At 52.9% G+C, this 27,080-nt stretch overlaps 1 protein-coding gene across 1 annotated transcript; it reads left to right on the top strand.

The window, feature by feature from the left end:
• The first annotated feature begins 15 nt into the window (after positions 1 to 15).
• KIF18B (kinesin family member 18B) lies at positions 16 to 20,200 on the top strand. Its single transcript, XM_037162203.2, has 16 exons — positions 16 to 129; positions 8,988 to 9,314; positions 9,959 to 10,116; positions 10,458 to 10,562; positions 10,751 to 10,861; positions 10,941 to 11,138; positions 11,303 to 11,479; positions 12,109 to 12,183; positions 12,352 to 12,440; positions 12,859 to 13,045; positions 13,352 to 13,479; positions 16,300 to 16,505; positions 16,764 to 17,292; positions 18,235 to 18,324; positions 18,759 to 18,841; positions 19,069 to 20,200. Exons 2-16 carry the CDS (start codon positions 8,996 to 8,998, stop codon positions 19,173 to 19,175), a joined length of 2,562 nt encoding a protein of 853 aa, XP_037018098.2. The 5' UTR covers positions 16 to 129; positions 8,988 to 8,995; the 3' UTR covers positions 19,176 to 20,200.
• Positions 20,201 to 27,080: the final 6,880 nt, after the last annotated feature.

Raw genomic sequence — 27,080 nt, 5'->3', positions numbered from 1 at the left:
GGGGCGGGAGGAGGTTGGCGTGGTTGAAGGGAGGGTGTGGGGCACTCTCTCCTGTAGCCCCGGGCTCCTGTCTGTGGCGAGGGGACCCAGCTGCGAGCGGCGACACCAGCGGCTGGAAATCAACGAAGGGTAAGCGCTCCCGCGGGCTCCTACGCCCAGGTCTAGGACGCTGGGTCCCAGACGCTGAAGGTGGCAGCGCCAGCCCAACCCCTTTAGTTCGAGACACTAAAGTGCAACGTGGAGACCACCCAGGTCCTGCGTGGTCTCCTTGGAACAGGCAGGGAAGGTGTGGGAATCAGGGCGCTTCCTTACACATCTGCGCGGGAGATCGCGACCCCTCTGCTGGTCTGTACCGGATCTGGAGTGCGTCCGCACATCTGCACTGGGCCGGGCCGTCTGCACATCCGGTCTGTGAAAGACACTCCCGCTTGGGTGTAAGGAAGAATTGGGTCTTCCTAGAGACCTGGGACCCCCTGCGCATTGGTGCGGAGTAGCTAAGACCCTCTCTACATCTATGCAGAAGAATTGATTGTAGAGCTGTGTCAGAATGAACTTAGTTAGTTACTGGGCACTCAGTCAATATTTGATTGAATGAAGGAAGGAATGAAAGAATACCTGTATGGCAGAAAAACATGTTTTCTGCTACAGCTCCTAGGATGCCTCCTCTTAACCTTGACCCTTAAAGGTAGCGAATAACTTGGAAAAGATAACGCCCGGTCTCTGACATGGGAAACTTAGGGGATTTTACTGAAGACATTGCCTAGTTTGCCATGTGTAACGCGCTCCCATGTATAATGCGCACCCTTATTTACTACCAATGTACAATTCACATCCTTATTTTTCCCTCAAAAATTTGGGCAGAAAGTGTGCATTATGCATGGCAAAATACAACAAAAAGTTATCTGGCATCATGGGAAAATGTTGTTTGTCATATTAATCCTGTAATAATGGCTAACATTTTTGAGCACCTACCATGTTTGAGTGAACTTATTTAATCCCCACAACAATCCTATGGGATAGATACTAATATTTACATTTTACAGATTGCGAATCACTAGCTAAAAGGAGAAAGTCTACAGAATTTTTCTGAATGAACTTCTCAGTGTTACACTGCTTTCTTCAATCTTGTTCCTATTCTATTTCCTCTCCCTCACCACATCCCATGCTTCAACTGCCAACACAGCCAGTCCTTCTCTGCCTGCTTCATTATTAAATTACTCCCATCTCAGATAGTTTAATGTGTCTCAATTTATTGCTCTTTATATTATCCAACCCACTTCTATTTATACCTTTTTTAAAAATATTTTTATGTATTTATTTTTAGAGAGGGGAAGGGAGGGATAAAGAGAGAGAGAGAAATATCAATGTGTGGTTGCCTCTCACATGGCCCCCACTGGGGACCTGGTCTGCAACCCAGGCATGTGCCCTCACTGGGAATTGAACTAGCGACCCTTTGATTTGCAGTCTGCACTCAATGCACTGGGCTACACCAGCCAGGGCATATTTATGCCTTTTTTTAAAAGTGTACAAATAGCCCTGACCAGGTGGCTCAGTTTGTTGGATCATTAGCCTGTACACCAAAAGGTTGTGGGTTTGATTCCTGGTCCATGTTTCTGTCTCACATGGATGTTTCACTCTCTCTCTCCCTTCCACTCTCTCTAAAATCAATAAGCATATCCTTGGGTGAGGATTTTTTAAAAAGCATACAAGTAGCATATTTCTAGAAGTATTTATAAACATTTTCTCTATCTGACCACAAAGCAAATCAAACCAGTTATCAGATATCAAACTAGATTCTCTTTCCACAAGCAATTAAGTGAAAAATAGAAAAGAAAAAGAAATTAAAACACTCATATTTTAGATTTTTTTAAAAAGATTTTATTTATTTATTTATTTATTTATTTATTTATTTATTTATTTATTTTTAGAGAGGGGAAAGGAGCAAGCGAGGGAAAGGAACATCAGTGTGTGTTTGCCTCTTGAGCACCCTCTACTGGGGACCTGGCCCACAACCCAGGCATGTGCCCTGACTGGGAATTGAACTGGCAACCCTGAGGTGCACAGGCCTGCACTCAGTTCACTGAGCCCCACCAGCCAGGGCTAGATCTTTTTTTTAAATTGAATTTTTTGGGGTGACATTGGTTTACAAAATCATACAGATTTCAAGTGTACAACTCAACAAAACATTTGTACACTGTATTATGTGCACATTTTCCCAAGCAAAGTCTGTTTCTGTCCCAGTTCCCCGCTCCTTTGTCCAACTCCACCTACCCCTCACCTCCCTTTCCCTCTGGCTATCACCCTAACTAGTGTGTGTGTCTATGTGGCTTTTATACATATATATTTTTTAATGTTTATTCTTAATCCCTTTACTTTCTTTCATCTAGCCCCTTGATGACCCTCCCTTCTGACAGCTGTCAGTCTGTTCACTGTGTCCATTATGCCTCTGTTTCTATTCGCAGACAAGTGAGATCACATGGTATTTGTCTTTCTTTGACTGGCATAGATCTTTTTTAAAAACCTGCTTAACTCAGTTAAATAGGATATCATAATTGTAATTAAAAGATAATTAGTATGGAACAGTGATAATACCATTTATGAAACTTGTAGGATGCAAGCAAAGCAATATTTTGAGGGTAATTTATAGTTTTAAGTGCTTACATTTTAACTTTTTTTAAAAAAAAGCTGAAAGTTAGTGAGGCAAATATACTACTTTAATAACATAGAACAACAGAATAAACGTGTAGACAATAAAAAGGCATTAAGAGCAGAAATTAATGAAGTAGGATTTTACTACATAATAGAGGATTAACTCAGCCAAAATCTGTAACTTTAAAAAGACTAATAAAAAAGCCAAACCCCTAGCAATAAAAAAAAAAAACGTAGAAAATGCCTTCAAACATGAAAATAGAGACATAACTTTAGTCACTGAGAAAGTAAAAGAGAGGGAGAAAGACTTCAGTGGGACACAATTTTTAACAATGCTTTTGGACACTTTTCTAGGAAAAAACAACTTACCAAAACTGATTTAAGAAGTTCTGGAAGTTTTTAACAGACTTAGCTTAGACCATTGAGGAAATTGAATTAGTTTAAAATGTACTATCACGCCCACCAAAAACCCCCACTGAACACCAGAAATTTATAAGCAATTGGAAGAAATTATTCCAATCTTGTACAAATCTTCCCTAAAAAAAAGTCCTGTTGTGTGATACCAAAAATGAGACAAAGAAAATTATAAGCCCATCTAATCTCTTCTATAAATGTAGTTGTAAAAGTCTTAAATAAAATGTGAATAATCAGCCTTGGCTGGTGTGGCTCAGTGGATTGAGCACTGGCCTGCGAATCAAAGGGTCCCTGGTTCAATTCCCAGTCAGGGCACATGCCTGGGTTGCAGGCTAAGACAAGAGATCTAAAAAAGATAAAATTAGTAGTAAGCAAAACTGTCATCAGTTACAGCCTTATGATTGTCTATTTAAAAAACAAAAAAAACCCCACAACTCTCTTCTCCGAGCGACCGTAGATGGAAGTGGTATTTGGGCGTTGCCCTGTAGGTACCAGGTAAGGAGAGGTAGGAGCCACAAAACCTCTACAACAGGGCAGAATGGCCTACTACAAACAGAAATGCGTCTGCTTGCAGTCTGGACAAGGTCAAGTTCTGGCCTTGTTACTTACCCTCCAAATAACAAGTTCCTTCCTGAGCAGTTTTCTTTGTAGAGTTGGGATATAACTACAGAATGAGATTGTAAATCTCATGTGAAATTTAAATGACACCATTTGTAAGGCTCTTAGCCTAGGGCCTGATACATAGTAAGCACACGATAAATGTTAGCTATAACAGTAATTACTTTTAGGCTTTTGGATTCAGACTCCGCTCTTCTCTGGCCATTATTCATCTGTAGGACAAATACTATACAGCCTTTACTGCGTCCTGGGTCTGGTGTCTGGGCAGCCGGGGTACACAGACTAGATCACAAGAGGGCCCTGCTGTCTTGGAGCTTAAAGACCAGAGACACGAGTGTGTGAGAGCTGTGAAGGAGTGACGAAGGGGACTACAGCGATCCCTATAAAAACAGAACCTCCAGGGTCCAGGCCCCGCCTGCCTTCCCAGCGCCCCATGGCTATATAGGCAGATGTCCTGGAGTCCTCAGAAATTCTGCTCCAGGAGCTTCTGAAGAGCTTAGTCTCGTGCCACCCGTCCTCTGAGGATGGGCAGAGGAAGCTGGCTTGAAAACAACTGCATCTTGGCTTCCCAGCCCCAGCTCGGCAGCGAACTAGCCTCTGGGTTTTAATGAGCTGCCCTGGGTTAGAAACAGAATGTGGCTGTGGCTGGCTCAGAACCCTGAAGATCTTATTAAAGAATCATCTCCCTCGTACTTTGGGCTAAAATGCTCTTTCCAACTGAGGATCAAAGCAAACTTGACAAACGTTCTCTCATTAATCTCCCCGTCCCCCTGGGGTGGGAGCAGATCTGTAGCTGTTCTCTCTGGCTCTCCAAGCAGGGAAGTTGGTGCATCCATGTGATGTGGCTGGTGGGAAGAGTTCCTGCCAGTCAGATAGGGAGCAGAGACCGGGACCCAGGCATCCCAGCTGCAGTCATGCCACGTGTCACCACTACCCCCACGCCCCCCACCCTCCCCTGTCCTGTGCTGTTTCAGGAAGAAGGAAAACATCTCATTAGGCAAAGAGTCTGCCTCACTGGCCCTCAGGAAGTGGAGAGGAGAGGACTGTAAAGGTTACACAGACGCCGCTGCCAGTGCCCTTTTTAATTTCCTGCTCAGAATGGTAGGCGGCTCTGTCGCTCCTCCTCAGCTGAAACCTTCCCTGTGGGGAGCTGGGACTGCCATCAAAGTCAGCCAGTGTAGACCCAGACTGTGGGGCCCAGCACCCTCCGCCTTCACCCAGAGGGTGCCGGGCTCTGCAAGAGTCTGGTTCCCTGGGATAGGGGGGAATGCGCGGGTGGAAGACAGGAGACTTCTCTGTGCTGCAAATGAGGTACAGTCCATATATCCCAAAGTGTTTGCAGACTACATTATGCCAGTTACATAAAAGAGATTATAATTATTAGAAAACATAAGGGACGATTACAACAATGTGAGCAGGAAAGCGTCATGTACAGTATCACTCTCTGTAAGGCAGTGCGCCGGCTCTGTGGTCGGGCTGCCTGGAACCAGGCCTGGTCGCCGGCACTGGGATCCTGGGCACGTTGCATAACCTTCTGTGTCTCCATTTTCTCACTGAAAAATGAGCATGATCATAGTATCTGTCTTGCTGGATTGTGACGGAAATGAAAGGAGATCATGGTTGGAAGGTGCTTAAAACAGCCCCTCATACGGCAGGCACGCAGTTGCAGACCAGTCGCTGGAACAAGACAAAAATTATACATGTGTAAAAAGATTATCGTTGGTTGATACCTTGTTTTGTGTAGGGAGGAATTCAGTTTGGACCTTGGAGGCAGGGGTTTCAAATCAGCTCAATTCTACCGCATTCCCAAAAGAACACGAGTTGTTTGCTGAAGTATTAGATAGAAATTCTACTTTTTTTTTTTTGCTGAATGACCTTGGTCCTGTCAGTGGGACTTGGTCTTGCCTGAGAAAGCACTTGTCTGTTCCCATCCCCCAGGAGCAGCCTCTGTCCCTTGCCTCTGTTAATATATCCCTAGGGTCGGAGTGAACTTTTCTAGGAGGTCTGTGACTCCTGCATTCCAAAAATTCCATCTCTAGCCTCGGGAGGCTGGCTTGAAGGAGAAATGGAAAAAACAAACAAACAAAAAAACAAGGAGGGAGGTCTGAGGGGACTGCAAGCGGGAATAAGCAAATAAGTGTTTGCAGTCATCGCCAGGTCGACATTAGGAAATCTGCCCAGCTTACCCTCTATACTAACACACCCAAGGAGAAGCACTGTGTGATCATCTCAGCCAGTGCCAAAAAGCATCTGATAAAATTTAACGCCCATTCCTGATGGATAGGGAAGGATAAGGGACTAAATATGGAAGAGCTAAAAATAGAAAGTAACTGTCATTATTTGCAAACTATACCATCATTTAATTGAAAAACCTAAGAGAATCAATGACAGTCTATTGGAACTAATAAGGGAGTTCAGTAATGTAGCCAGATACAAGGTCTGCATGCAGAAATCGGTAGCTTTCCTGCATGCTGGCAAAAATGAATTAGACAACACGATTTTTAAAAGAGCCTGTTTGCCCTGACTGGTGTGTCTCAGTGGATTGAATGCTGGCCTGTGGACCAAAAGGTTGCCGGTTCGATTCCCAGTCAGGGCACACGCCTGGGTTGTGGGCCAGGTCCCCCTTTGGGGACATGCAAGAGGCAACCAATGTATGTGTCTCTCGCACATCAATGTTTCTCTCCCTCTCTTTCTCCCTCCCTTCCCTTCTCTCTAAAAATAAAAAAATGAAATCTTGAATAAATAAATAAATAAGAGCCTATTCACAATATAATAAAGACTATACAATAACTAGTAATAAGCCTATCAAGAAATATACAAAACTCAAGTGAAGAAAGCTATAAAGTTTTATTGAGGATTATAAAGTTGTGAATAATGAAGAGACGCGAGATGGGAAGTCTTGATGTCACAAAGATGCCAATTCTCCTGGTGTCAATCTATAATTCAAAGTACTCCCAATTAACGTCTTTGCAGGATTTTTCACAGAATTCTGTAAACTGATTCTAAAATCTTACGCCAGGCAAGATGCCCAAGAATAGCCATGAAAAAGAAAAATGAGGTGAGATATTACAGAGTCGCAGTAATTCCAACAGTGAGTGACTGCAAAAGGAACAGGCACGTCAGCAGAACAGAATGGAGAATCTAAAAACAAATTCATGTTGATAGGAGAATTTAAAGATTTTATTTGTTTATTTTAGAGAGAGGAGAAGAGAGGGAGCGAGAGAGAGAAAAACATCGATGCAGGAGAAACAAAAATTGACTGGTTGCCTCTCACACGCCTCCAGCTGGGAACCTGGCCCCCAGTGTGGCAACCCAGGCATGTACCATGACTGGGAATCGAACCGGTGACCTTTAGGTTTGTGGGATGACACCCAACCCACTGAGCCACACCAGTCAGGACCTAGGAGCTATATTAAATGTGGCATTGAAATTGGTGGAGAAAGGATGCACCATTTAATAAATGATCTTGAGATGACTGCTTACCATTCAGAAATTTAAAAACTTCACATCATTCACAATAAAATAAATTCTATCTGTATAAAGACCTAAATTTTAAAAAGAACGAGTAACGGGCAAATATATGAAAGTGTTTATTACTGTGGGGAAGGAATGTCTTCTCATATATTACATAAAAACCATAAGAAAGCCCGACACATTTGACCATTTAAAAATTACAAATTTCAATATGGTCAGGGTAGGATTTTTTCTAAGAATGCATGGTTGGTTTAATACCAGGAATAATATCAAATCATTAACCACATCAACAAAATAAAGGGGAAGAGACACATGTCAGGAGATGCTGAAAGAGCATTAGGTAACATTTTAGACCTTCCTGGCAATAACTCCAAGTAAAACAAGAATAGAAGAAATCGATAGTGTGGTAATGACTATATATGCCAAACTGGTTCCTCAACAGTGAAGCATGAAACCATTTCCTTTCAAATCAAGAACAAGACAGGAATGCCCATTGTCATCATTATTATTCAAACTTACTTAAAGATTGCAATAGACAAATAAAATATTTGGTATAAAATAGAGAAAAAAGGTAAAAAATTATTTTTTTTTCTGATATATAATTGCATACTCACAAAACCCAATAAGCCCTAATTTAAAAAACAATTGGGTCCTGGCTGGTGTAGCTCAATGGATTGAGTGCAGGCTGAGAACCAAAGGGTCACCAGTTTGATTCCCAGTCTAGGACACATACCTGGGTTGTGGGCCAGGTCCTGTGGGTGAGGTCCCCGGGGGGGGCCACATGGGAGGCAACCACACATTGATATTTCTCTCCCTCTCTCTAGAAATAAACAAATATTTAAAAAATAAGTTAAATTAAAAAATGGAATTAATAAGAGAGTTTGAGGGCAGTAGCGTTTCTCTGCTAGCAATTGCCACCTGGAAATGGAGATGGGGGAAGTTGTTGCATTCATAAGAGTGATTAAATCTATAAAGAGTGGGAATTATATTAAAAGGGCAGGTGCAGAACCTATCTGAAGAGAAAGAAAACTATAAAAATCTTATTGAGGATCATAAAAAAATCTGAACAAATAAAAAGGCAATAGCCATGTTTTTGCATGAAAAGGTTTAATATAGAATAAATATGTAAATGTAATACAATTCCAATTATAATTCCAATAAAGCTTTTGTGGGAGATAGGGATGTTTCGAATTGGGAATGGAATTGATAAAAATTTTCTTAGAGTCTGCCCTGGCTGGTGTGGCTCAGTGGATCAAGCACTGACCTTCGAACCAAAGGGTCACTGGTTCAATTCCCAGTCAGGACACATGCCCGGGTTGTGGGAGAGGTCCCCAGTAGGGGGCGCATGAGAGCCAACCACACATTGATGTTTCTCTCCCTCCCTCTAAAAATAAGTAAAATATTTTTAAAAATATTTTCTTAGAGTCAAATAGTACAATAAATGTCTGAGAATAACCAAGAAAATCAGGAAAAAAGAAGACTAGTTGCGGGGGTGGGGGGTCTTGCCTTACTGGATGGAAAGCACCGGTAAAGGATGGAGTGGAAAGAGCGTGGCGTGAGCCCAAGAGTAGACGGATGAGTGGAACGTAACAGAAAGCCCAGTAATAGGCCTCTGGAAAGAAAACAGTCATTTGGACATGACAAACGTGGTATTTCCAGCGAGAAAGAGATATTTATTAATAATTGGTGCTGGCACCAATATTCTCATTTTCTTAAGGTGTAAAACAGAGATCAGTTCGGGGGGGGGTGGGAGGAGGCCTTGAATGCTCGGCTGAGGGGGCTCCTGCTCAGTCCTAGGGTCGGATCCTCATATCCACTGTGTCTCTGCCCAGGTGTTGCCATGGTGATGGCGGTGGAGGACAGCAAGGTGCAGGTTGTAGTTCGGGTGAGGCCCCCCACCCCACGGGAGCTGGAGAGCCAGCGGCGGCCTGTGATTCAGGTGGTGGACGAGCGGATGCTGGTGTTTGACCCTGAGGGGCCCGAAGGGGCCTTCCTCGGCCTGAAATGGGGCAGCATCCACGACGGCCCCAAGAAGAAGGGCAAAGACCTGACGTTTGTCTTCGACCGGGTCTTTGGTGAGACGGCCACCCAACAGGACGTGTTTCAGCACACCACCCACAGCGTTCTGGACAGCTTCCTCCGGGGCTACAACTGCTCAGGTGAGACTCTGGGCGACGAGGAGGAAGAGCCCCGGCTGGTGGCTGCCTCGCCGCCCTGCTTCTTCTCATGCTTTTATGTGTCCCCTGACAGGTGCCCGCTGTCCCAGGCACTTGTTGAAGAGGCCTCTGGCCCTTGCATTCTCTGTGGGTCCCCCATTCATTCTCCTCCTGTGTGGCAGGCACTCTCCTGGGCCCTGGGGTACAGTGGCAGATCAGACAGACATAGTTTCTGTCCTCTTGATGCTTCCCGTCTACAAAGGGGGAGACAGCAGTTGACATCACACCCACAGTGTGTGCTTATAGGGTGAGGGATGCGGGGGGAGAGCCGTGGGCCCTCAACAGAGGAAGCTCCCCAGACGGGAGAAGGCATCCCGGAGGAAGGGAGGTGCTTCAGTCTCCATGGAGACCCTCTTGCCTGCGAATTCGAATTCGCAGGCAGGCCAGGACCCAGACGTGGAGAACTCAAGCTGCAGGGCAAATGTGGGGGATGTGAGTGGCTCGGAGCAGCCGGACTGTGCCGATGGAAGGCACAGGAAGGGGCTTGGGGAGAGAAGGGTGGGCTGGGCGGAAGTGCACAGGGGGAGTCAAGCAGACAAGGCGGGTCTGGCCCTGCCACCCCCCTACTCCCGCTCTGTCCCCTGCAGTGTTCGCCTATGGGGCCACTGGGGCAGGGAAGACACACACCATGCTGGGAAGAGAGGGGGACCCTGGCATCATGTACCTGACCACTATGGAACTGTACAGGCGGCTGGAGGCCTGCCAGGAGGAGAAGCAATTCGAGGTGCTCATCAGCTACCAGGAGGTAGGGCTGTTCCCCTGTTCCCTCCTGGGACTGGGCGGCCCCACCCCTCATTCTCACAAGCCCCTCCGATGGGAGGGGCATGGAGCGAGTAGTGGGTGAGGGTGGTAGGAAGGGGGCAGACGGGGCCCAGCCAGCACCCAGAGGGCAGAAACAGCTCAGAGACACACTGCGGGCGAACTAAACCTGCTCTGGTCACTAACAGCATCCTGCAAAGTGCCACTCCTGTGGTGGTGTCTGGTCAGTTTCCCCTGCCCAGCAGCTCAGCCCTCCCAGCCCCTAGCTGGGAGGTCTCCTGGCAGGCCCAGTCCCTCAGGCCTCTCCCTTGCTTCCTTCCTCCTCAGGTGTACAATGAGCAGATCCACGACCTCCTGGAGCCCAAGGGACCCCTCGCCATCCGGGAGGACCCCGACAAGGGGGTGGTAGTGCAAGGACTTTCGTTCCACCAGGTGCGAGGCTGGGGTTGGTAGCACGAGCCGCCCCATTGGTCCTCCAGGGTCCCTCACCAAGCAGTTCGGGATGCCCGAGTCCCACGGCAGCGCCCGCCGGTGACGTGGGTTCTGCAGAGCAGCCCTGCTGTTGTGGGGAGTCCTGGCAGGGGAAGCCACAGCTCCCTTCCCCGTCTTCTCCTCTGTAGCCAACCTCGGCCGAGCAGCTGCTGGAGATGCTGACCAGGGGGAACAGGAACCGCACGCAGCACCCCACTGACGCCAACGCCACGTCCTCCCGCTCCCATGCCATCTTCCAGGTGAGGGGGTGGGGGCTCGGAGCCTGCAGAGGGGGCTTCTGATGCCTGGTGCCGGCTCACTCCTGCCCTCTGCCGGCAGATCTTCGTGAAGCAGCAGGACCGGGTTCCAGGTCTGACCCAGGCCCTTCGGGTGGCCAAGATGAGCCTGATTGACCTGGCTGGCTCGGAGCGGGCATCCAGCACCCACGCCAAGGGGGAGCGGCTGCGGGAGGGTGCCAACATCAACCGCTCCCTGCTGGCCCTCATCAACGTCCTCAATGCCCTGGCTGACGCCAAGGTAAAGCTGCACAGATCAGGGTGCCCACAGCACCCGGCCACTGAGCGCCTGAAACTGAGGGTCCTTCCTTTCAGCCTGGGGACCAGAGGCTGCCAGGTTCCAGCACAGGTCTGTCTGGTCCAGCCACCTCACCCCAGGCTTGCTTGCTGCCCCCCGCCTCCCAGGGCCGCAAGTCTCACGTGCCTTACCGGGACAGCAAACTGACCCGTCTGCTCAAGGACTCTATTGGGGGCAACTGCCGCACAGTGATGATCGCAGCCGTCAGCCCCTCCGGCCTGACGTATGAGGACACTTACAACACCCTCAAGTATGCCAACCGGGCCAAGGAGATCAAGCTTTCGGTGTGTGTCTGCCTGGTGTGGGGGGCCCCAGTCCAGGAGAGGGAGGGGCAGGACCCACCACGTGCCCCGGTGCCTGGAGCACGTATTCCCACGGGGGGAGGGAAGGCCTTCCCTAGCCTGTGTCTTCGGGGAAGTTGTGGTGGAAGCGGCATGGTGCCTGTGCCTGGGAAGACTGCAGCTGGGGGAGAGGCGTGGTGGTCTCCGAGACTCGGAAAAAGAGTAAAATGCAGCACTGGCCCACCGAGGCAGAAGGGGGTGGCCCAGTGATCTTTTCCAGCGATCACTTTCAGACTTGGTTTTAGCTGCAAACCAATGGAAACACCGGCATGCCACACGGAGAGCAGAGCTGCTCTGCCTCCCCCAGCCTCCCCCAGGGAGCAGCTGCTGCTGGGCAGCCCCTGGCCTGGCGAGAGTGGATCAGGCACAGTCAGGGTCCTTGGGTTCAAAGGCGACCTCTGCCTCTGCTGTGGCCTCAGGCAAGGCACTGACCCTCCCAGGCCTGTCCCCGGTCATGAGCCTGACTCACGAGAATGTGAGTGAGGTGCCTGGCACAGTGCCCGGCCTTTGGACGTGAGTGCTTAAAGCTACTCTGAGCGAAGAGACATCTCTCCCCCGTGTCCCCATCGCAGCTGAAGAGCAATGTGGTCAGCCTGGATTGTCACATCAGCCAGTACGCCACCATCTGCCAACAGCTCCAGGCTGAGGTGAGGAGCCCACCTGCGGAGTGTGGCTGGGAGGCAGGGCACCCTGGCTTGGTGGGGTGAGGGGGCAGGAGCATCGGGGTGTGGCCAGGGTTCTGTGCCTGGGGGTGGGGCAGCTCCCACCTGCTGTGCTCACCTGGGGCTCTGAAGGACCGGCTGTGTCGGTTCCAGGTGGCCACCCTGAGGGAGAAGCTTCGAGTGTATGAGGCGGGGGCCCAGGACCTCCCGCAGCCCCCCGAGTCGGGCCCTCCGCAACAACTGTGAGTTCTGTGGCCCACATCTATCCCACCCTTCAGCTCAGCCAGGAAAGCCCCCTTTTCCAGCTTCTGGAGAGCCAGGCAGGACTCCTTGCTTCTGTTCTGACACCTAGGGCTAGGGGTTCCCACCCAGTGCCCAGCACACTGATTGGTACTTAGAATACCCTGTGTCAATGAGCAAAGGACACTCTAGCACATGTAAGCATCATCTACTATTCAAAAGAAGGTATGGTTAAGAGATGGGTGTCATTGTTTCCTAAGCCAGAACATTTCTGGCTCCTCCTCCCTGCCCCTACCCCCAGCTACTGCCTACTTGTTACCCAAGTGTCCATCTTTGTGGGCTCTGTCACGCCTGCCCCCTCCCTGCTTTCCCCACCTGCCCCTACTTCCCACCCCTAAAACCCCACATTTCCCCCCTTAGCCTTTCCAGCTCCTCCCCACCATCCCTCCTCCCCAGCCAGCCCTGCACCCCAGAGCTCCGCCCAGAGCCTGCAGTCCTTCCAGAGGAGAGCCTTGGGACAGAGGCCCAGGTGGGGAGGGTTGAGGAAGAGAAATCTTCGGACCAGGAGCCACCCCCAGAGGAGGAGGACAAAGGCCCAGCTGTGGAGGTAGGACTTAGAGCTGGTGGAATATTAGAAGAAGTGCCCTTTCCAACTCATGGAGTCCGTGCAGTCCCAGGTTCTCTACCGGGGTGTCACATCCTAGCTGTTAGGAGGCTTTCAGATCCTGTGCAAGAAGGAGAGCTACTCTGTTGGGCCCCGAGTTTCTGGGAGTGAGGGGGGAGTGTTACCACGGGGGCCTGGCCATTCCAGGAGCCGTCACCCCCACTCTTGGAGGAGGGAAAGACTAGGAGCCGCTTACACAGGGAGGCAGGTCATCCTGGGCCCTCTATCTGTGACGTCCTTCCTTTTTAGGTTCCAGTCCAGGTGCCAGAGCAGAGCCTCCGACAGTCACTGCCAGCGTCCCCTGGCCCGATCCTGGAGGCCAAGCAAGTGGGGGGCCACCTGTCACCACAGAACCTGGAGGGGGACCATTCTAAGCAGTAGGTGTCTTACTCTTGTCCAGGGTCCGAGGAGGGAGGTGATGGGTTCCAGCTTCCTGGGGTGGGAGTTGGTACCGAGTTGCAAAAGTTCTGGTTCTGTTCTAGTTAACAATCAAGTGTTTCTCACCATTGTCCATTATCTGCTTTTTTTTCAATCCTTACCTGAGGATATTTTTTTTTAGTTGATTTGAGAGAGAGAGGAAGGGAGAGAGAGAGGAGGAAACATCCTTGTGAGAAACATTGATCAGTTGCCTTCTGTACATGCCCTGACTAGGGATCGAACCTGCAACATTTTGGTGTATGGGACGAGGCTCCAACCAACTGAGCCACCATTATCTGCTTTTAACAGCTTGATATTATCACCTACTCTATTTATTTATCATCTATTTATTCCTCCACGTAGCCGGCAGCCCAACAGAAGGGGAGCAAAACACTAAGTTCTGTCGAGGTAGCCGGCAAGTGCCTGCCTAGTGAGGGCAGGGCCATGAGGGCAGGGCCATGAGGGCCGGCGCTTTACTTTCCAGTCTGAGGCCAAGCCAATCACCCTCAGCAGCGGGGAGCAGCCAGAGAAGCCAGGTGTCAGGCCGAGGAAGGGACAGACCTCCCGAGTCAGGTGTTTACTGCGTCTTCAACAACAGATCGACCGTGGCTGTTTCTCTTCAGCAGTAAACACAAACCACCACCCTCGGCCAGAGAGAAATAGATTTTTGGACCATTCTGTGCTTTTTGGAGAGGTGCTGCTGGTATTTTTTCCCGTGGTCCGCAGAACATCAATCCCCTGCCACTTAGCTCTGTGGCTGCCGACCCCACTCCACCCTCCCCAGCGTGCTTCACACTAGGCAGTGTATTTAAAGCTTCTGGACAGAAGGGCCTGTTTAATTTTATTTCTTGTTGGGGAGCGTCTGGTCCCAACTCAGCGACAACGCTGCAGCCTGAATAATCAGCAGCCTATTATCTGTCTCCTGCTGCCGACTCCCTGGGGCCCAGCTGTGGCAGGGATGCAAGGGTGGGATGTCCCCTTGGAGCCCAGGGAACAACCACGGGCTCCCGCTCATGACTCGGGGGCTCCCTGCCCAGTGTCCTCTGTTGCGAGGAGAGGGGACACCAGGGTTCTCGTTTCTGCTGTGCCTCTCGTTTAGTGCCCTCTGACAAGCTGCTTTCGTCTTGGCTAGGATCTGAGGGATCACAACCCTATTTATTCTCCCTGCTTCTTTGAAGCACTAATAAAATGCGACAGAAAACCCTAAGTATGAGGGCATGCAGAACATTCTAGATCATCTCCATACTTGGAAACACCCTAACAACCAGATAATGGGAAATAATTTCTCTTTGGCTTTCTCTAAAATCTTTCTCAAAATCTGAGACCACCAGGGTACCGAGGCAATCTTAGATTTTCCAGTTCAGTGGTTTTTAGAATTTATTTATTTATTTTTTTTGCTGCAAAGTCCTTTCTTCAAACGAACTTAGGCGGAAGTCTAACGTGGAGAACAGATAAAGCAGAACTGCTGTATTTAAAACGTCCTTGGATGGGCTTCTCCAAACCCACTTGGGAAATCCCTGGTCTGGACCATGTGTCCATTCGCCAGATGGGTCCTAGGGCACTCACTGGCCCAGGGCCACACAACCACAGGAGAGAGACAGGGCCACACCTGTCCTCTGACCTCCAGGCCAGTATGTTTATCTTTAACACGCACTCTCCCATTAGATTAGTGGTCTAATCTTTCTGTGTGTGTGGCTCCACCGATAGAGAATGAGTTTCTGCTGTGTCCTTTTTTATTTACATCCTGTCTTCTTTTGAAAAGGCCTGGAGGCCGCTTTAGGAAATGAGCTTGGGTTCCGTGCACACACGATGGGGGCAGAGGAGGGGGCTCCGAGGTGTGTGTGGGGGGGCAGGTAGGAGATGATGCTACCTGGGGACGAATTAGGGGCCATGAATAATCCCCACTGAGATAATTGTGTTTTTCCCTTTATCGTGGGTGTTCCTGACAGGGAGGAAATTTGCTTTATTAGAATCTAAATTTACAACATCAATAATCGCATTATCCTCATAATTTCCCTTAAATAGCGCCTCCCCGCCTGTGAAGGGTGCGCTGATTCACACCTGCTCTTTCAGTATCCCAGCCACTCACTAGAAGGCTCGGACTGGAGGCGTTTTTGAGGGTCCTCTCAGAACCGAGGTCATGCACCCCATTTTATTCAATCTCCTCTTACCCTCACCAGGTGGATGGCATTATTTCTGTTTTAGAGAAAACAATAGTTAGCTGACCTGATAGTGCTCACGGTGTGCCAGGTACTCCTTAAACACTCTCTCTATAAAATAACTCATGCCATCTCCCCAACCGCTGGGTGAGGTGGGTGCACTTGTCACCCCATTTAAAGGATGTGGAGACTGAGGGTAGGCAGCGATCCAAGCTCAACAGCCAGGAAGTGTCGGAACGGGCATTCGGGCTGGTGGGCTGGCAGTCAGACGAGCTTGGCTCTGCACTGCCGCCTGTCATTGCCAAGATCACAGCACTGACAGATGGCGGCGCTGAGAGGACACTGGGACTTCTGAGCCCGAGGCCACTTGGTGCCCTGTCCCCACTTGCCTGGTCACTGTCTTGGTTGGGAGGCACGTGTACTGGGGAAAATCCCCCCTCCCCCCATGGCCCTGGTCTTCATCGAGGGCGCCGCAGAGCGGGAGCTGTGGCTGGGAAGGTGGGCAGGCCAGCCCACGTGTGCTTCTTGCCACACCTGGGGCAGTGGGGCCCCAGGTATGGCAGAGAGGACTCCAGCCAGCTGGGTCCGAGTGGGACAGGGAACGCCTTCCCTCTGTTTCAGGCTGGCGCTGAAGGTGCTGCGCCTGGCCCAGCGGCAGTACTCTCTGCTCCAAGCAGCCAACCTCCTGACCCCCGACGTGATCGCCGAGTTTCAGACCCTGCAGCAGCTGGTGCACGAGGAGAAAACGGGGCCTGGAACAGAGGCCTCAGGGGCTCCAGGCCCAGCCAGGGGGGCACCTCTGGCTCAGGAGCTGTGTTCGGAGTCAAGTGAGTCCCGCCCCTGGCCTGCCTCTGCCTATTGGTGTGGATTCCAAAGCCCAGCTGGTGCCGAGGGTTCGCTGGGTCCTTGATGCTGGAACAGGACCCCTGGGATTGTGGGGCACGCTGAGGGACCCCAGGAGTCACACAGAACTGAGGAGCTAGGGATTCCTGCACGTCTCCCGTGTCTCTCTCCCCACATTCTAGCAACATTCCCTTCTTCTGCTCAGTCCCTGACCTCTCAACACCCTCCTTCTCCACACCCAGGGTCTCCAGGATACTCTGGCCCTGTGACCCGGACCATGGCAAGGCAACAGAGTGGGCTCCTGCGCAGCCTGGGGGTCTCCCCAGGGCCTGACTGCACCTCAGCCCAGGCGTCTCTGCAGCCCAAGCAGAAGAGAAGGAAAAGGCCGAGCCCCTCAGAGCAAGACAGTTGCCCAGCCCCAAAGCCTGGGACCAAGCGCCAGCGCCAGTCCTTCCTGCCCTGCTTGAGAAGGGGGTCCCTGCCTGAGGCTCAGCCTTCCTTCGAACCCACCCCCCCCAAAGGGGGGAGGGCCTCCTCTCCCGGCCCCTCCCCTCGCTTCTGCCCAGCCACAGTCATCAAAAGGCGGGTGCCTCTGGGCTCCTCTGCTCTGCAGAACTGCTCCACCCCTCTGGCCCTGCCTGCTCGGGACCTCAACACCACCTTCGACCTCTCCGATCTCTCAGAGGAGCCTGTCTCAAAGCTGGGTTTCCATGAGTGCACTGGCTGGGAAAACGTCCCCCAGAGCAGGCTGGACCAGCCCTTCGTCCCCAGGTGAGCCCCCTTCCTGCCTGCCTCCCAGCCCTCCAAGCAGGGTGACAGGGCTCAGGGAGGGACAGTGACTACCGCCTGCAGGAGTAGAAGACAACGCAGCTCTTGGAGCCTAGACATGAGCTGTCTGTTTCCCTTCGGTCTGATCAGGTCGCTCCCCAGGCCCCAGGGGCCGGGCATGCAGTTCCATGCAGGCCTTGCTGCTCTCGGGGGCCCTGCCTTGTCTCTCCACCTCCAAGCCCCCAGCGCTGGGCTGGTTTGTGGCATGGCCGTGAGGAGCTACAAGTGGGACCCTCACTTGGGGGTGGTCAGCAGGGAGCAGTCCAGCCCTCCCTGTTCCTCTGCATCGCTCGGGTCCTTTGCTCCGATTAAGGTTCTGTGTCCCACCAAGAAAGTGCTCTGTCCACCACTGCTGCCCCCAGATGTCACCCTCTAGCCTAGCATCCGGAACGGGGATGGGGAATCCTCAGAAAACTCTATTCGGCATTTTTCAGTGAGAAGATGAAGTTCTTACCCCCACCTTCCACCCACATGTCAGGTCAGGGGAACAGCAACCATCTCAGGGAAGTCCAAGGCCAAGAACAAGTGGCAGACTGACCTGGACTTGTGAGGCCACGGACGCAGGCTGCCCACCACACCCCCACTTCTCCCGTAGCCCCAACCACCTCTCGGTAACCAGCACCAGGTGGGCAGATGGAAGGGTGAGACTGTTTGAACTCTGGTTCCCCGGACACACCAGAAACGGACACCTGGACGTTCTCCCAGAATAGGCCTGTCACTCAGCTGCCAGCTCAGGCCAAACGAGGCAGGAGAAGAATCGCCTCTTAGCAGGAGGAGACCCCAGAGGCCATCTAGTCTAACCTCCCAGCACCTGAGCTGGAGCAGGGATGCGCCGGCCCCCTTTTCTGGTTCGCTCTTGACCTGTCGTCTTTCTTCCTCCCCCAGTGGACCTGTGCCCCCGTTCACCGTGAAGGGCCCCAAGCCAGCATCTTCCTTCCCTAAGACCTCAGCCTGCAAGAAGAGGCACGTCGTGAGGTGAGGCTGGGGAGCTGTAGGGGAAGGTGGACGCCCCGGCCCACTGCAGGCCCCGAATATCTCTGACCCCTCGGAGCTCGAGCCCCGTGAGCAAGGCCAGCATCGGTGGTCTGACTGAGGTCCCCCTGGTCTTTGCCAGTAGAGAACTACGCTAGAGGTGAAGGGTGTCTCCCTTCTTTGGTTAAAGACCCTCTTCACGAGGGAGACATTCAGTGTTCACTGGTTAATCCAGGGAAAGAACTACCCACCCCCTCACCCCCACTTCCCTCCCAAACCCCACTAAACTCCCTGCCCCCACCCCTCCCACCTTCAGGTCTGGCCTTGGAAGCACTGGTTGGTGCTGAAGGCCGGGGGTCTAGGCCCACCCACCCACTCCTGCCTGTAGCCCAGGGACACGGCTGTGACCTTGCTACCTTCCTTCTTCCTCTCCTCAGCTCCTCAGTCTCCCGGCACAGCCGCATAGCCCGCCTCCCCAGCAGCACCTTGAAGAGGCCAGCCGAGTCCCATGCAACCCCAGGTGACTGGCATTGGGAACAGGGGTGGTCTGGGCCACCATGACAGGTGGAAAAGGAATGAGTAAGGGACAAGGTGCGCTGAGGCCCGAGGGCCTGGGGGTGTTTCCAGGCAATTCAGGAAGCCTGATGAGAGAGATGGGGACAGGACGGGGGAGGACCGTGGGACAGAGCCTCACCCTTCTTCTCCCTCCCCGCCCCCACCCCACCCCTCCAACCAACCGGCCTGCAGAGCTGCCCTTCAGCGCCCACTGCTCTGGCAACATGAGGGGCCAGAGGGAGTTGATGAGGGTCAGGGGAGTGCTGTCAGCCGGGAACTGCGTCGCCAAGGTGTCCTGACTGCTGTCCCCTCTTGGCTCCTGGAGCAGCCTGCATCGGGAACCCGACCTGCCCTCCTCAGCGTGGAGCAATTACTGCCAACACCCTCTTCCTTCGTTAACACTTGTCTGCCTGCCGGGCACTCATTCCGCTACTCACCCTCTGTGTTAACCTCTTGTTACACTCAGCTCCTCAGTGTGTATATATACAGTGGAGAGTGTTAATGTGTTGCTGTTTTAAAGAGTGCTGCTGTCCATCGTTCCCCGCTAGCTTGTAACACCCTCCCTGCAGGCAGGTAGCTGGGGGCTCTGTTCCCGACCCCCAGTCTAACAGAGGGCGCTGCACAGGGATCACAGTGGAGGAGGGTGAGGATGAGGAGAGGGCCTGGTGGGGGGCCCCAGCTCAGTCCTCCCTGGTTTCTGAGACAGGGACGTCTTCAGCTCCACCCCCCCAGCCTGGAGCAGTATCCGCAGTCCTGCTGATGATGCAGATGTTGGTGGCGCCTGGATTTCCAAATGGCAATGGCTTCCTTGTTTGTACTCTATTGTAAACAGGCCACATACTCAGTGTTAAAAGAAGTGTAAAGAAGAAAGGGAAAGTCAGCCTTAATACTACCACCTAGATAGCAAAGCTGTGAATACGTGGGTTTATATCCCCTGATCCTTTATTTCTGCATATATAATGCATGTAGATGTGGATGTGTATTTTATTACAGTGATTGGTAAGCCATCTCTTTGTGGTGTGAGCGTCTCCCTGTGCACCCAGGCAGGACGGCAGTGCGCCTCCCCTTTCTCACCTTCGAACTCTTTACGACCTCCAGACACTTCTGAGGTCAGAACATTCCCCTCTGCCTCTCCTGCAGCCTCAGGTCTGTCTTCCCACAGTGCGGGCGTGGGTTACGGAGTCCTGCGGTCAGTCGGGGTTAGGGCTAGTGGTCCCCAGGTCTCAGGTGAGGCTCCAGGCTGGGCCCCGACAGGTCTGAACCGAGGGTGACCTTCCTCCCACCTGCCCCCACAAGGCCCCACTTCCCACCTTTGTTGGGGTCTTTCCTCTCCGCTCACTCGGGTGGTGGCCGTGCAGTACGAGTTTGCCTCCGTCCAGGAAGATGGAGTGAAGGGTGTGAACCAATGACGGAAGTCTGCGGTAACTCGCTTCTGAAAGCAAACACGCCAAAGGCACTTAACACACCAGGAGAGGTGTGTAAATAGTGCCGCTAACGTCAAACGGGGCCTCGCTGTTCTGCAGGAGCAGCTTCCCCTTCGACCTGGTGCGCCTCTCCCCCTCAGTTTTGATGCTCTTTGGAGGCGTGGAGAGGACGCCAAGCAGAGCCCTGAGCTCTTACCAGCTGCAGGCATCTTCACAGAAGTTCTCGATCTTGTGAGGTCTAATGAGGAAGCAGACTCAAGAAGTCAAACCAGACATGCCCAGGGTTAGACAGCAAGTGGCAGTGTCGGGATTCGAACTGAGATCTAGTCTCCTGCATGGCACCAAGCTGCTTCCCTTAAGGAGTGAACAGACATCCTTTCTCCCTGCATGCCTGGGGTTTCCTCCTCTCCAATTAGTCTTAATGAGTTTTTTTTTTCCCCCTGTGTGCCGTGATTCCCACGGAAGCAGTCACAGCTTCACATCTGTAGCCTCCAGCAGCCTGGCATGGTACGGTGACCTTAGGAGGCCTTACTGTGTGCTGGCTGGATTCAAACTGAACAACCTTCCCTTTCCCGGGGCCCTCACGTGTATTACCTCATTTGGTCATCACCATCGCCCGTGTGAGTGCAGAGGCAGCAGGCACAGGGCGAGGCAGCCAGCAGCTGGGGCCAGCAGGGCAAGCTCCGCGCAAGATCGTCCACTGCATGAGGCAGAATTCGCCTGGGCCGGGGGCGGGGGCAGCTCGTGCAAGTGGAAGATGTCAGTCCAGACAAGGATGTTCTGCAGATGGTCATTGGCTCGGCAAACATTTGCGGGTCCGTGGTGCAAAATGTGCTCTCAGGTGACCCACTAAATGCATGAAGACTCTGCCAATGGAGTTAAGCATGTGTGGCTCCTGCCCTCGATCATGGAAGGTGGGGCTGACAGTGCCCACTGGCCAGAAGGCAGCCTGGCTGGTCCCTGTTCCCTGGGAGCTGGCAGGGGCTGAGGTGGGCGTGAGCTGACAGCTCTCAGCCGACCTCTGTGGGCGGGGACGGGAGTCTAAGATGGGATTGTTCCTACAGAGAGAGAACCATCTGTGAGACATGGCAACCGATGGCTCCCCTGTCCACTGCAGGCCCAGCCCGCTCTGCGCTCCCTCTCCCCACTTCACCCCGCCTCTTCCGCCTGGTGATCTGTGCTGAGCCCCTGATTCTGCTTCTGGGTGTTTAGAAGTACTGTCTTCTCAGGCCCGCAGCTCAGGTCTAGGGTCCAAACTCACAGGACTAGGCTCAGGGCCAGGGGTTTCAGACCCAGAGAACATGACACAGTCCCTTTGTGCAGCATGTCAGAATAGCGCCTGCCCCCGTCACCTGAGTGTAGGCCAGCCCCCCATCAGTGTTAGGACCTGTCCAGGGGAGAGGACTGGGCTTGCCCCTCCGGGCCTCCTCACCCTCAGTCATCAGCTTGGTCCCCACAGGGGACCTTGTCACCACACGGGGACCCTCCTTAGCAGCTGCTAACTCGGGAGTCTTGCCTCCTGGACCTCTGCCCATTTGTCCCCAGGAATGTCTCTTTGGCTCTTGGCTAAGTTTGGGGGGGATCCTGGTTCCCAGACAAAATCTAGTTCGTGGCTGTCTTCCCCTCCTCCATGGTTTTTTTGCGGACAGAGCCCCAGGAAGGTTTGGGATGGAGGTTTTGGGGCTACAAAGGCCAAAGTCACCCCAGGGGGGCAGGGCCGGAGATCAGCTGTGTTCCAGCTCACCCACAGCCCTCCCCCCCCACCGTGTCCTGGTTCAGCCTGTGCATTTGGAGGACCACTGAACTGAAAACAACAGGCTGCCCGCCAGCCCCGTCCTCCCGCCAGGGACACATCTGGTCCCCGCCTCTCACCCTTCCAGAGGGAGGCAGTCAGGCAGGGAGGTGGAGGGGAGCAGGGAGCACAGCAGATCTGGGAAAGCAATTAAAAAGCGGGTCTCAGGGCGAGAGGCTGAGAGGTGGGGGGAGGCTGGAGCGGGGCCCAGGCTGGTGGGGGAAGAAGAGGGGAAAGAAAGAGCCCGGGCTTATCAACCCCAGCGAAGCTGCCTGGCACACGGGTCTGTGAAGGTGACTACGTGCTGAGGTGGGACCGGGAAGAGGAAGGGGGTGGAAACTGGGGGCTCAGCCAGGAACCCTTTTGCATCCATAGAAGTTGGGCGCTTCTAACCAGCAAAGGCTGGCTGGCCTGGCACAGGCTGGGGCAGAAGGAGCCTCCCTGGCCTGTGGCAGCTGTCCTCCAGCTGGAAGGGGACAACCCCTGTCCCCAAGGAGCATCCTGCTGACAGTGACCCATGGGCTCTCTTGTCAGGGAGTTCCGTCTGAGCAGAAGCGGTGGCCCCTGTCCTGTGGGTGCCTTGGTCTGAAGGGGCAAACAGACCCTATCCTTAGGGTGATCCCAAGTCTGATGAAACATAGGTCCCAGCACTGGGAAGCCCCACCCACAGAAGGAGACACAGCCCCTCCTTAGCAAGCATCTGAGGAGGTATCGGAGAACCGGACCCATGGCTGAGGGAGATGATACACCCAGAGGGAGTTGGGGCCTCTAGTCTGGGGCTGGGGGAGGGCAGGGGTGGGGGAGTCACCCCCTGGTGACTCCCCCAGGGAGGCGAGAAAGCAGGCTGGAAACAGCCTCTACCCTGAGTTCCTCCGGGGCAGTGGGAGATGACTTACCTGTGTCCGCTCGCAAGGCCTGAGCCACAAACAACCATTGGTCTAGGGGCCAATGGTGCGGTCTCCCACCCTCTCCTCCCTGGCTGCTGCCCCCTGGGTCCGGTCCACAATGCCAGGTAACTGCCTGCAGGACACGCGGCCTACACCCCCACCCCCAGGGGGCCCAGCACCCACTCAGGGCCCACCCCATCACCAATGTATGTGCTAACTCGGAGACAGGGAAAGCACCAGTAAGGGGGGTGCTCCCATTAAATGGGAGCTACGATTTGTCGAGAGCCTGCTGCATCCGGCTTCCACTGATTTTATCCTCATAGCTACCTTGTAAGTATTTCTAGTCCCCATTTTATAAATGTGGAAATGGAGACTCAAGAGAAGGTTCTTGAAGTTGGCCAAGATCATACAGTTATTGAGTGGCCACAGCCTCGCTCTTTCCCCCAGAGGGCATTGCTGTGGTGGTCAGAGGCAACCTCAGAAAATAAAGGGGTGATGCCTCAGGGTGATACCAATTTGGGTTTGGGCAAGCCTGCCTACACCTGAGGCTGATGTGCTTCCTGCCCCTAAATGGCTGTGGCCCCTTCACCCTGGACAGAGCCCGGGCAGTTGAGCACTGCCATCTAGTGGCCACAGCAGCCCGGCTCCCTTCCTCAGGGACCAGTCTGAATGGACAGACTGAGGGGCACAGAATGAATCTACCAGGGAGAGCCTTGTTCTCTTCATCCCACCCATGCCTGCTGGCCACCAGGCTGTGCCAGGCCTGGGAAGAGGGATGGGGGCTCAGGCAGAGCCAGGGGGCAGCAGTCTAATGGCAAACCAGCCCCTTGAATTAGAGGCTGGCAAACTTGGCAAATGCTAGGCACCTCATGGGTGGGCCGAGGCCAAGTGTGGCATTGGTCTATCCTGAGAGGCGCTTGCACCTATAAGCAGATTGGCATCCTGGAAGATTCTGGCGCAGGAGAGGGGGCGCATGGGGTAGGGGGTCATCTTATCTCTCTCTCAACTTGAAGTGGGCCACGGCTTGGCGGTAGGCACTGTGGAGGGTCACCCAGGCATCCTCTGCCCGGCCCACAGCTTCCTGCTATCTAGTGAAGAAGTGGACCTCGGGGTTGGCTGGAGGCTCCAGACATCGAGGCCCGCTGGCCAGGGTAGCAGGAAGGGAAACACCATGTGGATGGGGCCTGAGCCAGGCCGGGGGATGCAGGCAGCAGTGGTGGCTGAGAACTCTGTCTGCCTGGGGCAGACGTGCATCATAGTGTAACCTAGAACACACACACACACACAGAAAAACATAATTGTTAACAGTAGGGCTTAGTAAAATCAATGCATATAGGGGAAAACCATGTAGCTGTTAAAATGATGATATAAACAAATATTTATTGATATAGAAAGATGTTCACAACATATTGTTGAGTAAAAAAAAGCAAATTACAAAATAATTTGTGCAGCATGAGCTCACTTGTGAAAACATGAATTTATATGTGTGGGGGGAAATCTCCAGGCAGCCAAATTAGGGCTAATTCAATTTCGTATGTGTGTATGTGTTTCCTGCTTTTTCTACAAGGAATGTACAATACAAACGCCATAAGTTGGGCACACAACCACGACCAAACCAGTCTTCTGTGCTAGTTCTCTGTGTCCTTAGGGAAGGCCTGAGTGTGGGGATGGGTCTGAGAGCCACAGGGGGGTTGAAGACGGAGCAAGAGGCTGAGGTCTGTGACAGGGGCCCAGGGAGGCAACTGGAGTGAGTGAAGGTGGAGCCTCCACCTGCGGCTGCTGTCTCACACACACACACCACTGGGCATCACTGACTGACAAGCACTTTCTGCTCTTGTTAGGTCTGTTGCCCCCAGGGCTGCTTGGTGCCTCAACCAAACTTGATTTGAACAGGAATCAGAGACCACGCATGGTGACTTGCCCGGAAGCTGGAAAGGCAGTCACTGCTGGCCATGGAGAGGAGAGCGGGGACAAGGTTTTGTCCTCAGTCTTGCTCTTCTTTTAATGAGCTTTGTCCTTCCCCAGCTACCCCACCCACGACAGGACCAAAAGCCACTGAGCACCCCGTCTTCAGGATTCCCTCCCCATGAAGTGGCTTAGGCTCTGGGGTCCAAAGTGGCAAAGACTTAGAGACTCTTACCTCCTCTCTCTGTGCTGGGACTTACAGGGGAAACCCCATAATGTGCCCAGATGAAGAGCACCTTCTTCTGCACAGGGTAAGGGCCTGGAGCTGCCTGGGAGAGCTAGAGAAGGGAGCAGCCAGGCCTTGTCTGCAGGCTGGAGACTGGGAAATGCTGGGCTGGCCACCCCCCAGGGCCTTCCCCTCGTGCCCACTGAATGACTCACCTTGGCACAGATACAATGGCCGGGGTTGGGCACCGAGCCTGCTCCCCGCTGCACTCCAGCCCCCATCAGATGCTTTCTGAGAAGCTCTTTGAGCAGGGGGGCTTGGGCTGTACCCCTCCTAATAGCCTGACATCCTGGAATAAAAACAGCACAGCCCCCTGGGGGCCGCCCTCACTGTGTGGCGCCCTCACCGGCAGTGGAGAACAAGGCTCCATTCAGCGAGTGCCCGGGAAAAGGGATCAGAGGCCCAGGCATGGGCAGGGGGCAGAGTAGGGGTGAGGAGAGGAAGGCTGTCCCCTTCCCAGCAGTCCATAGACACAGATGGCTGGGGTTTGTTTACTCAACAACAGGCTGGGGGTCCTGGTGGGGGCACTGACCCTTCAGGGCCAGAGTGAAAGGAGTGGATGGCTTTGAAGTCTCAAGGAGCAACAGGGTGCAGCCCCCAAGTTTCCACTTTGGAAGCAAGGTCCGTGGGTTCCCAAACCCATGGGAGGGCTTTCCCGTCTTCTCAACCTAATTTGTGGGAACTCAAAGGAGATAAATCTTCAGTGTGAGAATGAGGTGAGGGGTGGCCAGGGAAACAGGGTTTTGCAGAAACAAAATTGGGAGAAGGGACAGCCAGCTCATTCATAACCGCTTTGTGGAACTGTCAAGCTCCGGGCTCTGGGAGGGGTGCAGGGAGGCTGGGCACGGAGGGGCGAGCCCAGTGCGACTGAGGCAGGGGCCTGAGAGCGGCCCGGGGACAGGGCCAAAGAGTGCGGGGCCTGCCCGCTCTCGCCCTACCGAGTTCCTTCAGTCATCTCCTCACTGCTAAAGGCCTCGATCCACCCGCAGGCAAAGGGCTAGAGTCCATTCCAGCCTGCAGCCCCAGAACACTGGGGACGAGGAGAAGGCAGGAATGAGGGATGCTGTGCTCAGAGAGAAGGACTCCAGCAATCTACTGGGAACTGGCCTGTGCAGGGAACTACAACCCAGGCTGTTCCTTAAGGCTCTGGAACAGTTTTGTTCTTTGTCAAATGCCCTGTCAGGACAAGGGCTGACTGATGGGAGGCCTGGGTTATGGGACCTAACAGTTAGAAGGCAGGTCACAGGTCATTCCTGTCCAGCTCGTTCTTTCTTTCTTCCTTTCTTCCTTTCTTTCTTTCTTTCTTTCTTTCTTTCTTTCTTTCTTTCTTTCTTTCTTTCTTTCTTTCTTTCTTAATTTAATTTAATTTAATTTAATTTTAATTGTTGGTCAAGTACAGTTTTCTTTTTCTCCCACCCCAGCCCACCCCACTCTTTCTTTCTTGTTTAAAAAAATACTTATTTATATTTTTTTAGAGAGAAGAGAGGGAGGGGAGGAAGGGACAGAAAGAGGGAAATGTCAGTGTGAGGGAGAAACATCATCGGTTGCCTCTTGCATGCTCCCTGACTAGAGACTGAACCTGCAACCCAGGCATGTGCCCTGACTGGGAGTTGAACCAGCAAACTTTGACTTTGCCCGACAATTCCCAACCAACTGAGCCACACCAGTCAGGGCTCCAGCCCTTTCTGGACCCACCTTCCTAGAGAGAGAATCTCCTGGGCCTCAGCCCCAGCATCCGGCCTGGGGCACTGTCCACCAGAGCCTCTGTCTGTGGCCAGACTGGCGCTGGCGCCCGAGGAGGCCCTGCCTCTGGGGCACAATGAGCTCAGTGGGGTGAGAGGCGCTCTCCCCGTGGCTGGGCTGCAGCCCAGTCCCACCCCCTCAGGCTATGCCAGGGGGTGTTTCCAGGG

This window comes from Artibeus jamaicensis, unplaced genomic scaffold, assembly GCF_021234435.1.
Source record: "Artibeus jamaicensis isolate MK-2021 breed Jamaican fruit bat unplaced genomic scaffold, CSHL_Jam_final contig_2259, whole genome shotgun sequence".
Taxonomy (NCBI): Eukaryota; Metazoa; Chordata; class Mammalia; order Chiroptera; family Phyllostomidae; genus Artibeus; species Artibeus jamaicensis.
Note: the sequence above shows the minus strand (reverse complement) of the source record. Positions and strands in the feature narration are given on the sequence as shown.

Bases quoted from the DNA above. Each gene is read 5' to 3' on its own strand.
- KIF18B (XM_037162203.2), top strand. From the start codon at position 8,996: ATGGTGATGGCGGTGGAGGACAGCAAGGTGCAGGTTGTAGTTCGGGTG. The intron at 12,441-12,858 runs GTGAGTTCTGTG...TTCCCCCCTTAG, and splicing joins TCGGGCCCTCCGCAACAACT to CCTTTCCAGCTCCTCCCCAC. The intron at 17,293-18,234 runs GTGAGCCCCCTT...TTCCTCCCCCAG, and splicing joins GACCAGCCCTTCGTCCCCAG to TGGACCTGTGCCCCCGTTCA.